This window comes from Capra hircus, chromosome 26 (genome assembly GCF_001704415.2).
Source record: "Capra hircus breed San Clemente chromosome 26, ASM170441v1, whole genome shotgun sequence".
Classification (NCBI taxonomy): domain Eukaryota; kingdom Metazoa; phylum Chordata; class Mammalia; order Artiodactyla; family Bovidae; genus Capra; species Capra hircus.
The window spans coordinates 45,874,534-45,888,972 of NC_030833.1; the positions used below are offsets into that span (position 1 = coordinate 45,874,534).

Genomic DNA, 14,439 nt, shown 5'->3' on the forward strand with positions numbered 1-14,439 from the left:
ATCTGAAATGAGTGGCTGCACAAGAGCACAATATGTTTACCTTGTACCATGGCCTGGAAATAATTACGAGATAATAAGCTGATCTATTTGGCAAAACTTCTGGATCATAAAACGAAAGAATATGAGAGATATAAGTATTTTGAAAGAAAAAAAAATGCCCAGTATGTATCATGGAAATCTTTATAAAGCAGCTGTGATTCATGTTTTTAATGGAATCATAATATCGTGATATCATTTTCATCTTGCAACTGCTTTCTAGTTATGTTCTATTTGGTGCAAGCAAAAACTCTGGAAAATAAACTGAATGATATGATATTTGGGAAAAGTAAATAGAGATTATAACACTTTACTTTTTTTCCCCTCTATTGTTTGCTTTAAAATATTTATTCAAATTCTTCTAAAATATATAGCACAAATAATAAGTTAAATAAAAATATTATAGTCAATATTATGGTACCTTCATTAAAATTGTCTTTTATGAATTAAATTTATTTTTATTTCCTACAATGTAGCTCTGCATATTCTTTACGCTTGCTCTTTTCTTAAGCAGAATATTTGCTCCAGCACTGCTTTATCTTTTAATGTTTATATTCCCCCTACAGGGAAAACAAAAACAATGTAAAACCATCTCTATCAGCCCTAAAACTAAAAAACAGGGGTTTTAAAATGAATATTTTAATTCATTTTCAGTTAAAAAGATTCTACTTATCTCTTTTTGCAAACAATAGCAGTTGCTCAAATATATCAAACATTATTTTTAAATAAAAATGAAATTAAAATGTCCTCAGTGGAATTCTAAAAAAGCACCATGTTTATTTATTTATTTATTTATTCTTTGTTCTCATTGTTTCAGGGGGAAGAAAGCAAAACAATACATAGGAGCAAATGTATTGAATCTGACGAAATATGCAATCTAGATGTAGCAGCTAAGCACCACTCTTTTATATGTGTATATGTGTCTGTTGCTAAGAAAAATGGAAGAGGGACACAATTATGTATTTACATTTTTCTATATCATATATATCAGATGGCAAATATAAATTTAGAACATTCATTTATTATCCTTCAATACTCTTTTCTTTCTCCCAAGAGAAACTGGTAGTTTCGACTATAAGCATTCAGAAATGTGTTGATCAATCAATGGTGAGTATGGACATTAAAATATGAATAAACCTATTGAAAGGAAACACATCAACATGCATGACTCTACTGAATCAATATACAGTAGAATCTAAAGAAAAAGTAAAATCTAGTTGAAAAGACTCTTTGTCAACTATAGCCCACCAGGCTCCTCTGTCCGTGTAATTCTCCCGGCAAGAATATTAGAGTGGGTTGCCATTCCCTTTTCCAGGGAATCTTCCCCACCCAGAGACTGAACCCTGTCTCCCACATTACAGGCAGATTCTTTACCATCTGAGCTACCAGAGAAGTCCTAAAAGTAATTTGCTTTGGTTATTTCTTCAAAGCACATAAGTAACAGCATCACACACTGTTTTGTACAAGTCAAATTATATTCTGGGCTATCTTAATTTTGTAAAATAGTATGAGTTCTTGTAACATAATGAGTTGAAAAATGAGTATTTCTGCTAGGAAAGACAGGAAGTTACTTCTTTCTCTGTGAAAATAAAACCCCAAGCTAGGTATTTTAGAAAAATAGTAGTTGAATCCCTTTTCTCTCATAACAATGAATCACCTAGACTGAATAAAACCAAATTACATTTATCATTTTTTAAAGGAATCATGACATATACTTTGAATATTAAAAAAATTTGGATTTCATTTTATATTGAGCTTATGTTTTATTTTTATGGTTGGCTTCAATTTATTTTACAGCTATTAGCTGCTTATTACAAAAAACATTATTTTCAAAAGTTGTGCTATTGAAATATCTATGCTTAATAATCTGATAAAATTAGATCATTTATAGTCATACTCTGTTGATAACCTCTTCAACTTCATGTTTGTGTTAAGAATACTTGAACAAAATTGGTATGTGATTGGAGATATTTATAGCAATTCAAGGAGATATTTGTAGCAATTCAATTTAGAACATAGTAGATAAGAAAAAACTATACAACTATAAACTTTCAAAACAATAAAATATTTCATGCATCCCAGCTGGGCCTATGTTTTTTTAAACATATTTTCATTGGTTTCATTGGATAGTACCAAACCTAATATCTATAATGTACTCAGTTCGCATGGAATAAATGAGATAAATTAAAAAAAATCTTAATGTAGAGCTAAAAATGTGACTGTAAGGAACAGATAATAGAGCTTTAACCCATTACTAAGTTGGGAAATTAGTATCATGATGGCGAGAGCGGACTGACATCCAGGGCCTTTATTGATATGAATCAAGTATTGTCATATAAAGTCAATCCTTTCCAAGAACACGGCACCATTACTTTTGCATGTATAATTTTTATCAAATTTTTCAGTGTTCAAGTACAGCAAATATTATTTGGCTTCGATTGCTCAGACCCAACACCTAGGAGTCATTACTGTTTCTTACTTTTCCTCATATGTCCAATTTATAACAAATTCTGTACGTTGTATCTTCAAAAATTATATCCTTTACTCCTCCCTGTGTCCATACCTACTATCAGTTCCAAACCACATTGATCCCTCTCTTGGGCTATTGCTCTAGACTCTTAACTGCTCTCCTGATTTCCCACTCAATAACCTTTTAAAACTTAAAGTTACAATGTTATTTCTCTGTGCAAAATATTTAAAGCAAACTGCCCAAAAAAACACAATGCAAGTTATACACATAAATTCAAATTTCCTGTAGCCACATTAAAAATTAAAGATAAAAATGGTGAGGTGAATTCAATATATTTATTTAGCTGTGTATATCCAAAATGGTCATTTCATATGTAATCCATACAAAAACATTAAGGAGCTATTTTACTTATTTTGGTATTAAGTCTTTGAAATCTGGTGTGTATTTTATCCTTGCAGCACCTCTCATTTGGACTTGTCGCTTTTCATGTCCTTGATAACCACATGTAATTAGTAGCTACTATGCATGTGCGTATGCTAAGTTCGCTTCAGCTATGTCTGACTCTTGGTGACCTTATGAACCATAGCCCATTGGGTTCCTCTGTCCATAGGATTCTCCAGGCAAGAATACTGGAATGGGTTGCCATCTCCTTCTCCAGGGAATCTTCCAGACCCAGGGATCAAACTCAAATTTCTTACCTCTCCTGAATTGGCAGGCAGGTTCTTTACCACTAGCTCCATCTGGGAAGCTCAGGACTTTCTATTTTACACAAAGTAAAATGTTAAAATCATTCAGGTAGCCTATGAGATCCTTCATAACTCATTTCCTACATTGACATCTATATCTTGATATGACAAATATATTCCTAACTACGGATTTTCATATATGCAGTGTCCTCTCTCTGGGATAACTTTCTCTATCCTGACTCTATAGTTATTACTGCTTGACATCAAATTATGTATTATTTATTATTCTTATCCTATTTGCTGTTTTTCCCTTACAGAATGTAAGTTTCATGGGAACAAGGACTTTGCTTAAGTTCACTGTTAAATCTTCAGTGCTTACAAGTAAGAACTACTCTTTATTTAATAACTAAACTGCCAGCTTCAGGACATGGATGCATACTCAGTCACTAACTCATGTCGGACACTTTTGCAACCACATGGACTGTAGCCCTCCAGGCTCCTCTGTCCATGGAATTTCCCAGGCAAGAATACTGAAGTGGGTTGCCATTTTCTTCTCCACAGGATCTTCCCAACACAGGGACTGAACCAGCATCTCCTACTTTGGCAGGCAGATTCTCTACCACTGGGTCACCAGGGAAGCCCCAAGATATGGATACTAGGAATCAAAAAGTTTAATTTCCTGGTCCAAGACTTCCTAACCACTAGTGGACCAGGGCTTAAGCGTAGATCCTGTGAATTCAAAAGGAAAAGCCTTCCTAGGAAAAACTGCTAATTTATCAGTTGGAAATTTCACACAAGATTTTCTTCTTATAGGAGTTAGAATAGAAAAAACAAGCATTGTAATTTTTCTCTTTACAAAATATAATGCTCCAAATTAGGATTCACTAATTTAGAGCTCATTAGCAAAATCAGCCTTACCTGCTCTTGAAAATAAAGTTTTATTTACAAAAGGATTTTGCTATGATGATTACTAATTATTTTTAACATTTAAATATTTTAATAACAAAATTAATTTAATGAAACAGCAAAATTTAAATAATATCACTAAAAGTACAAATATTATTTTTAATTTATTATTAGTAAGCTGTTAATATATCCCTTTATAGAAAATTCCCTGAGCTTCCCAACTCTAGAGCAAAATGCAGATAAAAATGATCAACGATAATGTGTTTATTGATTTGCTTTTCAACTCCACCTTACCTCTCAACACTAAGTCTTATGCAGATTTAAGACAATATAAGTGCTGGCTTTTATTTTTTTATTGTTTCCTAGATTTTCTTCTGGAGTGATTTTATAATTCTTACCCCAGAAATACACATTTTGGCTAGATTTCTAAAGTATGTTTTGTAAGCTCTGTTCCAGGAGCTATAATTAATTACACAGACTCATTTCAGATGTTTTGTAAATTTTTTATGGAACTATTAGGCTCCTCCACACCAAAGCAATAACTACATCAATAAAGCCAATAAAGTCCTAATTTCACTGAATTTTCATATTGTATTTAGAAAATAAGAAGCATTTGACCAACTCTGAGACCTAAGTTACCAATTCTGATTTATATTATAACACAATATTTCTAAATTATTTTATCTATATTTTTGAAAATGCCATTTCCACAGATTCTTACCATTTAAATTTTAGAATCCCAAGCATCTTTTATTTATATGAGCTTCATGGTGAAGTGAAAAGAGCAAGGAGGAAGACACAAAATACAAACAATTTTTAGCTTCTTTAGACACTATTGCCAATCATTTGTATGTTATAATAAGATCTCCTTAACCTTACCCTCACAGCTATTTCTCCTATGCCTTAATCTCAAGAATTTGTAACAGAAAACAATGCTCATAAAGAGATAAATACTAAGATGCTTCAAAACACAAACGTGAGGCCACTCGTAAGGGGCAGAGATTCCCAGTATGGGAGAATTTGCTGAATATTTTAATATAATTTAAAAGATATGTGTTTCATAGCAAAAGATCATTTGGTTACTTCTATAAGCATTAGAAAGCAAAGTAAAAAAAAAAAAAAAAAAAAGAGCTACTTAAGCCAGTTCCAAGAAAGTGGGAAGTAATTATTATCATTCCTATAGCAGCTAACATTTACTCTTTGAGCATTCTATTTTCCAGGCATCATGCTCTTAGTTATCAAAGGGCATTGATACCTTATGAAAAATCTTCCCAATTGTGAATGGATTTATTAGATCATTACATTCTTCTTTAATCTACTCTCCCATTTTGTGCTGATTTTGTGCTTTTCAGGAACGCTTTGGATTATGGTCTGGCCACTTCCCTAGTGGTTCAGCAGAAAAGAATCGGCCTGCAATGCAGCAGATGCAGGAGAGGTGAGTTTGATCCCTGGGTCAGTAAGAGCCTCGGAGGAGGAAATGGCAACCCTCCCACATTCTCGCCTGGAAAATCCCATGGAGAGGAGGAGCCTGACAGGCTAACGTCTGGGGTCTCAAGAGTCAGACACAGCTGAGCGACTGCTCAGAGGAGAAAAATAAAAGTGATGATCATATGGAGTTTGTTTTCCCATCTTAAGATAGAGATGTCTCAGGAAATACAGAAGATGCCTTTAAGGTGAGGCGACTTATCTAAGAATACCTACAGGAAACATATATATTGGTTAGTCTGATCATTGAAATAATAAAGTCCTAATTTTAAGTACCTCATTGGCACCCCTCCTGTCTACTTCGTCTAGGTGTATGCTTTCATTATGCCCTCCATTCTTTCACCCCCAGCCCTGGGACATTGGAGCATTTGGGGCCTCATGGTGCTGAATCAGATCTAACATTCTTGATCGCTACTTCCATCTTCTATCTACTAAAGTTGATTTTGAGAGGAATCATAATGACTACAAACTACATGATTCCAAGGATATGATCTTCTGGAAAAGATATAACTATGGAGACAGTAAAATGATCCCTGACTTCTGGGGGTTCGTGGGAAAGGTTTGAATAGTTGGAGCATGGAGGATTTTTTAGAGGAGTGAATCTATTCTGTATGATATTACAATGATAGATACAGTAGTCCAAACCACAGAATATACAACCAAGAGTGAACACTATGTAGACTATGGATTTGAGATGATTATGATATGTCAACATAGCTTTATTTACTGTAACAAATGTACTATGGTGCAAGATATGGATAGTGAGGGAAGCTATGTGGGGGGTGGGGTGGAAGAAGAAGTATATGGGCATTCTCTGTATCTTCTGCTCTATTTTACAATGACATAAAACTTCATGGACAAAGTCTCTTTTTAAAAAGGGATCCAAAATGTTTGTCCTTAAAAATCTCTAAATTAACACATATTATAGAAAACAAACAAGAAAAGACATCTTGTAAAAGGGAATCTGGCATGCACCTGCTATGCTTACTGCACTGGTAAATTTAGGTTTACTTATGTGCTTAGTCACTCAGTCATGCCTGACTCTTTGCGACCCTTTGGACTGTAGCCTGACAGGCTCCTGTGTCCACGGGAGTTTTCAAGCAAGAATTCTGGAGCAGGGTTGCCATTTTCCTCCTCCAGGGTATCTTCCCAGTCCAGGGATCAAAGAGTCTGAGTCATTGTGTCTCCTGCATTGCAGGTGGGTTCTTTACCCACTGAGCCATAAGGGGAGTCCCACAAATTTATGTTTAATTCCATCTAAAGGAACACAAGATCGACACCACACTAGTTTGCTTGAATCCATAATCCATAATCTGACCTCCATTAGTAAATTATATTCTTTGAATAGAACATGCCAAAACTCTGAGATCCCTCTGCCTTACCCTATTGACTTTGGGTCACTAACTTCATTTGCATAGAATATCTATTGTTCATTGAATGTTCACAATTTTCATAGTCCTAGAAGAGTCCTAGATGGCTTATATTATTTAGTTCTCACAATATTCTATGAAAGGAGTTTTATTTTGTCAACAAATGGTGAAATTGAGTCTGGGGAAGATTAAACTATTTGCCCAAGCTTTTGTTTCAAAGACAATATTATATTAAGTCAAAACTTCTTTCAAAGATGCCTGATTTTTCTTTTTAAAATCTTCATATCTATGTAAGAGGAATAAATCATATAATTGCTATGAAATTATACTTTTACATTGCCATTTTCATTTTTTATAAATTTTGTCTCAGAACATCATGATTTTGCTTGCACAAAACTTTCATTCAGGAAAATGCATCAGATGCTTACTATATAACTGGAATTATAGTAGTGAAAAGTAGATTTCCTATCTTTATAAAGCATTTGTTAAGTTGACATATAATATAAATATTAAATATGCTTTGAACAAAAGCAGGTGTTGAAAAGAGTGTCATCTCTTTTGGATGGTGTAATCAGAAAAAGCCTGTTCCAATAGAAGACATTAAAACAGCTAAGAAACAAGCACAATTCTAACTTTTTTCAGGTGTAATCAGCTACTATTTAATAAAAGTTAAGCATATATAAACCACTTTTACAGAAGTAAACAAGATACTCTCTGATCGCTATTTCATGCTTAAATGTTGATAATCACCTCTTTCATAGGATGTTTTATGTGGCAAAGAAAGGATAAATTTTGTGAAGCACCAGGAAGTAATTCTTGCAAAGCACATATGCCTTTATTACAGGAGAGTCACTCATGTGTTAATCCAGTGCCTATTGTATTTTATTTGGCACATAGTTAGTAGCAGGTTATCTGACCATCTACAGTTTCTTCTGGCAACACAGAAATATAAAGATGTTTTACTTGAAAGAGGCAAATTGACAGTAATTGACATCAGTCAAGTTGAATTCAACAGAAGACAAGGAATAACTAATAAGTATCACTATAAAATTATTAAATGATACAAGCTAGGTTAGGGTAGTTAAGGGTGAAATAGTAAAGACATGTTAATATTCCTTGATACTATTTAGAATATTAGGAAATTGTGAATTAATAATCACAGTTTTGAGACAACACTAACATATTCAGCCATGTAGAGTATACACTGGGGATGACCCACAGAGATGTTATGGGGAGGGAGGTGGGAGGGGGGTTCATGTTTGGGAACGCATGTAAGAATTAAAGATTTTAAAATTAAAAAAAATAAAAAACTTAAAAAAAAAAGAAAGAAAAAAAAGGTAGAGGGATGTGACATGTATTTTAGAATGAAAATATGAAAGAATTAACATTCTGTAAAAATTATAAAAGAGTAAGTTTTAGCCATTTAGACACATCGCTCTGAGAAACAGCATTTCCTGGACTAGCTGGATTGCTGAGATAATGAGCTTTTTGAAGACTCTGGAGCCACAAAATAAAGATATGTACTTTCATAGTTATGCTTATTTCTTATGTACAGTATTTTGAGTTTATTTTGACCCATCAGTCAAAACATTCTGAATAATAAGATCTCACATCTAATTTTCATTCTTATTTGAGGAATCTTAGATCATCACAAACTTCAAATGAAGTTACATGTTTCAATAAAAGAATGACCTAAATTTAATTTTGAGATGGTATTTTTAAAAAAATGTGCCTTTAGTCTGAACATTGTAATAATCAAAATGACCTACTTCAGTAAAAAACTGTAGCCATATGAAAACAAATATGGAAGCAAAGAAAAACTCTTACTCTGTAAGGACTTCTATCTTTTTTTCCACTAGAGTAGGGGGCACATTAGAAACAATGACTTGCATATCCAGCTGATTGACCACAGAGACCTGAAAGACAAAAATATAATTCATTTGGCTTTTACTCATTAACATTTCTATAATCAAATTAACATTTTTCTTTCCTACTATGCAAAGACATAGCGGTTTCCAATTTAAGCATAAATGGTATTTCTAACTACATCATATCTGTTCTATATGTTGGAACAGGTTGGGAATGGCAAAATAGTTGCTTACTTAGATGTTATAGAAGCCTGAGTGACTTCGACTATTGTTGGTTTTGCATTTGTTTTCTTGACTTTTAAAAAAGCATAAAACAAACGTGGTTTTGTACATTTTTTAAAACACTTGGTTATTTAAGAACTCTCAGGAAAATGGAAAACTAAGCTTTTAGATTTTATAAACCCTAAGAGATCCTTTATTCACTGTGATTAAGAATCTGGGACATGGAGAGTTAGAATAATTCATTCCATGAGAATCAAATAGAGAATCATGTCTGCATTAGCCAACTTGCTGTAGATAAAGAGGTATATACACATACAAACTCGAGCTTCCCTGGTGGCTCACTGGTAAAGGATACACCTGCCAATGCAGGAGACACAGATCTAATCTCTGGGTCTTGAAGATCCTCTGGAGGAGGAAATGGCAACCCACTCCAGTATTTTTGTCTGGGAAATCCCACAGACAGAGAACCCTGGTGGACTATAGTTCACTAGATCACAAACACTAGATCACACGACTTAGTGACTAAAACAATGACAATATATATAAAAACTTCAGATGGGGCTGAAATAAGCTAATTTAACACTGTTTATGAATCCATTCTTTCATGTGATATTTAGAGTCCCTTCTATGTTCTTATTTAGAAAAATGGAAGAAAAATAATAGCATTTATTCTCTGCTTACAATACATGTTTTACTGTTTCGCTTAAAAGTACAGGAATCAATGGGCTTCCCAGGTAAAGAACCTGCCTGCCAACACAGGAGACTGAAGAGACCTGGGTTCGTTCCCTGGGTCAGGAAGATTCCCCTGGAGCAGGGCTTGGCAACTCACTCTAGTACTTTTGCCAGGAGAATCCCATGGACAGAGGAGCCCAGTGGGCTACAGTCCATAGGGTTGCAAAGAGTTGGACAGAACTGAAAGTACTTAACATAGGCATACACACAGGAATTGACACTGATTTAATTCTATAAATCATTGTATCAGGTAGTCACAGTATCATTCCATTTTTTAAATATGAAAAAATTTTAAATATCCAGTTTTAAAATATGTCTCTAATAAAACAAAGAGACATTAATATATTGGTCCCAATTAAACACAGGCTCCAGAACATGTGCCCTTTTATTACTCAGACATTAAAAAAATGTACCGTCCTGCATGTATATTACACACAAGTGCTGTTGGTCAGTTACCCAGTTGTGTCTGACTCTTTGTGACCCCATGGACTGCAGCAGGCCAGGCCTACCTGTCCCTCACCATCTCCCAGAGCTTGCCCAAGTTCATGTTCATTGCATTGGTGATGCTGTTCAGCCATCTCATCCTCTGATGCCCTCTTCTCCCCTTCTGCCCTCGATCTTTCCAAGCATCAGGGTCTTTCCCAATGAGTTGCCAGTTTGCACCACATGACCAAAATACTGGAGCTTCAGCTTCAGCATCAGTCCTTGCCAGTGAATATTCAGGGTTGATCTTCCTTAAGATTGACTAATTTGATCTCCTTGCTGTCCCAGGGACTTTCAGGAGTCTTCTCCAGCACCGCAGTTCAAAGACATCAATTATTTGGCATTCTGCCTTCTTTACAGTCCAATTCACAAAACCATGCAGGACCACTGGGAAGACCATAGCCTTGACTATATAAAACTTTATCAGTAGAGTAATGTCTTTGCTTTTCAACCTGCTGTCTAGGTTTGTCATTGTTTTCGTGCCAAGAAGCAATTGTCTTCTGATTTCTTGGCTGCAGTCACGGTCCGCAGTGATTTGGAACCCAAGAAGAGGAAATTTGTCACTACGTCCATCTTTACTCCTTCTATTTGCCATGCAGCAATGGCAGTTTGCAATATTAAATTTTAAAATTAAAAATATTTATCTAATATTATACACAATTAACATTTTGTAAATGCATATACACCAGGACTGTTAATTTAATACTCTGGATTAGGCATATTTAGCACTATATATCTGAATATAATTTTGCTAGGGAATAACCATGTCTTGGGCTTCTCTGATAGCTCAGTTGGTAAAGAATCCACCCTCAATGCAGGAGACCCTGTTTGATTCCTGGGTTGGGAGATCCATGGAGAAGGGATAGGCTACTCCAGTATTCATGGGCTTCCCTGGTGGCTCAGTTGGTAAAGAATCTACTTGCAATGAGGGAGACCTGGGTTTGATCCCGGGGTTGGGAAGATCCCCTGGAGCAGGGAAAGGCTACCCACTCCAGTATTCTGGCCTGGAGAATGCCATAGACTATAGAGTCAGTGGGGTCACAAAGAGTCAGACACCACTGAGCGACTTTCACTTTCAACCTCATGTTTACATATATTTTTTATATAAGCTCCAAGTTCCCTGCATATAGTTGCCCATAGATGGCCTATCAGAAGTCATAAGCTCAAACTTCTTCAGGGACAAGGCAGATAACCTAAATGAGGAAAGCTGTCAAAAGTATGAAATAATAGGGAGAATTGGCAGTCTCTCAAATCAGAGAGCATATTACTCTGAAGAACACAGCTACTGCTCATCTCTACTGAATATTGTGATGTGGATAAATAGGTCCAGATCTGCTGGAGTTTTCCATCTTTCAAGGAAAGAGATAAGATGTGAAATATTTACAACTAATTTGAAATCTTTCAAACCATAATGTGGGCCTAATAATTCATGTGTGCAGATAGACTATATTGAGCCAGGAGTCTATCTTATTATCACCTATCAATCAGCGAGTTGCTAACACTGTCAGTTCCAACCTGTATCTCTAACTCACTATAGGTATCTGGGATCAAATGTTTAAATTTTCCTTAAACATATACATGAATCTTGACTGTGTCCTCACACACACACACACAAATCTAAGTTCATTAGGAAAAGGGGATTATCACATTTTTTTTGTAACTCTATTTTATCTTTTTGCATCACTCCTGAATAAAAAGGACTAACATTACATATTACATAGAACATTTTTCTGATATTTGTTTTGCTTTCTGTTTTAGTTTCGAGTAGTAAAAACGGATGATAAAAATCTCTAGAAAAATCTATGAGTTTTGTGAAACTGTGTTTCTTTATTCCTTCCTTCCCTCTCTTTCTTCCTTCGTCTCTTCCTCCCTTCCTTTTTCCTCTTCCAATATTGGGTGAGAGAATGTTAAAAAAAAAAAAAATGATCCAAAACAAAAAGCCTGAAACAAATAGTAATCGTGGACTCTTTTCTAAATAAGATCAGATTTCTCAGCTTCTTTTGGAGTTTGATGGAACCATATGATGATGAAGTTCTGACCAGTGGAAGTCAGTGCAAAAGAAGAAACAAATACTCTTTAATCTATCCCATGTGTCAACCTTCCCTTTCTTTGGCGATATCTGTTTGAATAAAGAAGCCATAAAGCAGGACACAGACACATGATGGAAGGGAACTGAGCCACTGAATCTCAATTTGCAAGAGCTGTCAAGAACATCAGCCGACCACATATGCTCTCATTGTTGGGTCATGCAAAAACAAACCTTGTTAGTTTAAACCACTGAAATTTTGGAGTTTTCTGTTACACAATCAGCCTATCAAAACAAACACCCAGGGATTAATTACACATGGATGAGTGATTTCCACTAATTGTAGATCAATGAAACACTAGAATGTGTTATTCAGTATGGGGTAAAGGTAAAATTTCCCTTTGCATAAATAAGTTCTAAGTTTTGAAGGTTGTTTTACAAGTAAAGTGTTGGAATGCAGTCAATTCATGTGCTGGGTACTCTATTTAGAAGCAATATTTGGCCTTGAAGTTATAAATAACTCTATCATTTATGTTTAGAAGACTGTCAGTACTTTCTCTTTATTCAGAAGGATAAATTACTTCAAAGAGAATTTTTAATTTGTTAAACAAACTGAATCAAGATTTAAAGTCCTCTGGAACATATACATATTAAACTTATAATTTCTCAAAAAGATTTTTTGAAAATGATTGGAAAACATAATGTTGTACACTTAAAATAAAAAAGTAATGCATTTTGAATTCTGAAAAAATAAAAAGTCAGACTGCATTTAACTCTAGAAGTAACTATCTCAGACATATCTACAAACAGATTTAAAAATTAAAATCTCTGTAAATGTATTGACATATACATATTATTTATGTAGAACATATAGACTTTGTGCATATGAAGACAACAAGCTATTATAGTTTAAATTTTGATCTTCCAAAAATTTCCATGTCCTTGAATCATTGGTTTCTTCTATCATCTATAGCAAAGATATTTATGTTTAAGATTATTAGATTTTGTTTATATTACTTTTTCAGTAATGCCTATATGCAAATATTCTTAAAAATGCATTTCAGTTTATTATAGTAAAATTTTTTAAATTCTGCTTTAAAATTGCTTCATTTAATTATTTGTGCCTTAATTACTAATGACACTTTTTCTAAACATCTCTTTTTTTTTTGTGGGGGGGTGATTTTTGTAATGGATTAAAATTACTAGGTACAATCAAGAGAAAAAAAAAGAAAAAGCTAATATTTGTGCAACACATAATTCTAAAAACAAAGATTCTGAATCTTTTAAATTATTTCTCATAAACTTTTGATAATTCTTTTTTTTTCTATTCACTTTTTTTTTCATTTTTTCTTCTGAGCTTTTATTTTTTAATTTTACTTTATTTTACAATACTGTATTGGTTTTGCCATACATCAGCATGAATCCACCACAGATGTACATGAGTTCCCAATTCTGAACCCTTCTCCCACCTCCCTCCCCATACCATCTCTCTGGGTCATCCCAGTACACCAGCCCCAAGCATCCTGTATCCTGCATCAAACCTAGACTGGTGATTCATTTCTTATAATACATTATACATGTTTCAATGACATTCTCCCAAATCATCCTACCTTCTCCCTCTCCCACAGAGTCCAAAAGACTGTTCTATACATCTGTGTCTCTGTTGCTGTCTCGCATACAGGGTTATCGTTATCATCTTTCTAAATTCCTTATATATGTGTTAGTATAAGGTATTGGTGTTTTTCTTTCTGGCTTACTTCACTCTGTATAATAGGCTCCAGTTTCAATACAGTCCAATATAAACATAACGTGAGACCAAAAAAAAAAAAAAAAGCCAGATATGTATAATTTTCAATTTTCTGGTAATCGTAATAGAAAGAGAAAAAATAATAAAATTAATTCAATAATACACTTAACCTAATATAATCATTAGTTTGTCTAGAAAAAGTGAAAATATTAGTGGGTCATTCCTGACTGACTCTTGTGACCTCATTGACTGTAGCCTGCCAGGCTCCTTTGTCCATGGAATTTTTCAGGCCAGAATACTGGATTTGGTTGCCATTCCCTTTTCCATGTGATCTGTCTGACTCAGGGATCGAACCCATGTCTCCTGTATGGCAGGTAGATTCTTTACCATCTGAGCCACCAGGGAAGC

At 34.4% G+C, this 14,439-nt stretch overlaps 1 protein-coding gene across 10 annotated transcripts in view; it reads right to left on the reverse strand.

Moving 5' to 3' along the window:
• PCDH15 (protocadherin related 15) overlaps nt 1-14,439 on the reverse strand; it is a 910,832-nt gene that overhangs the window by 52,388 nt on the left and 844,005 nt on the right. For all 10 annotated transcript variants that reach the window (XM_018041648.1, XM_018041647.1, XM_005698156.2 and 7 more), the window contains one exon: nt 8,781-8,869. In XM_018041648.1, the coding sequence (XP_017897137.1) occupies nt 8,781-8,869 (89 nt within the window). The remainder of the gene's footprint in view (nt 1-8,780; nt 8,870-14,439) is intronic.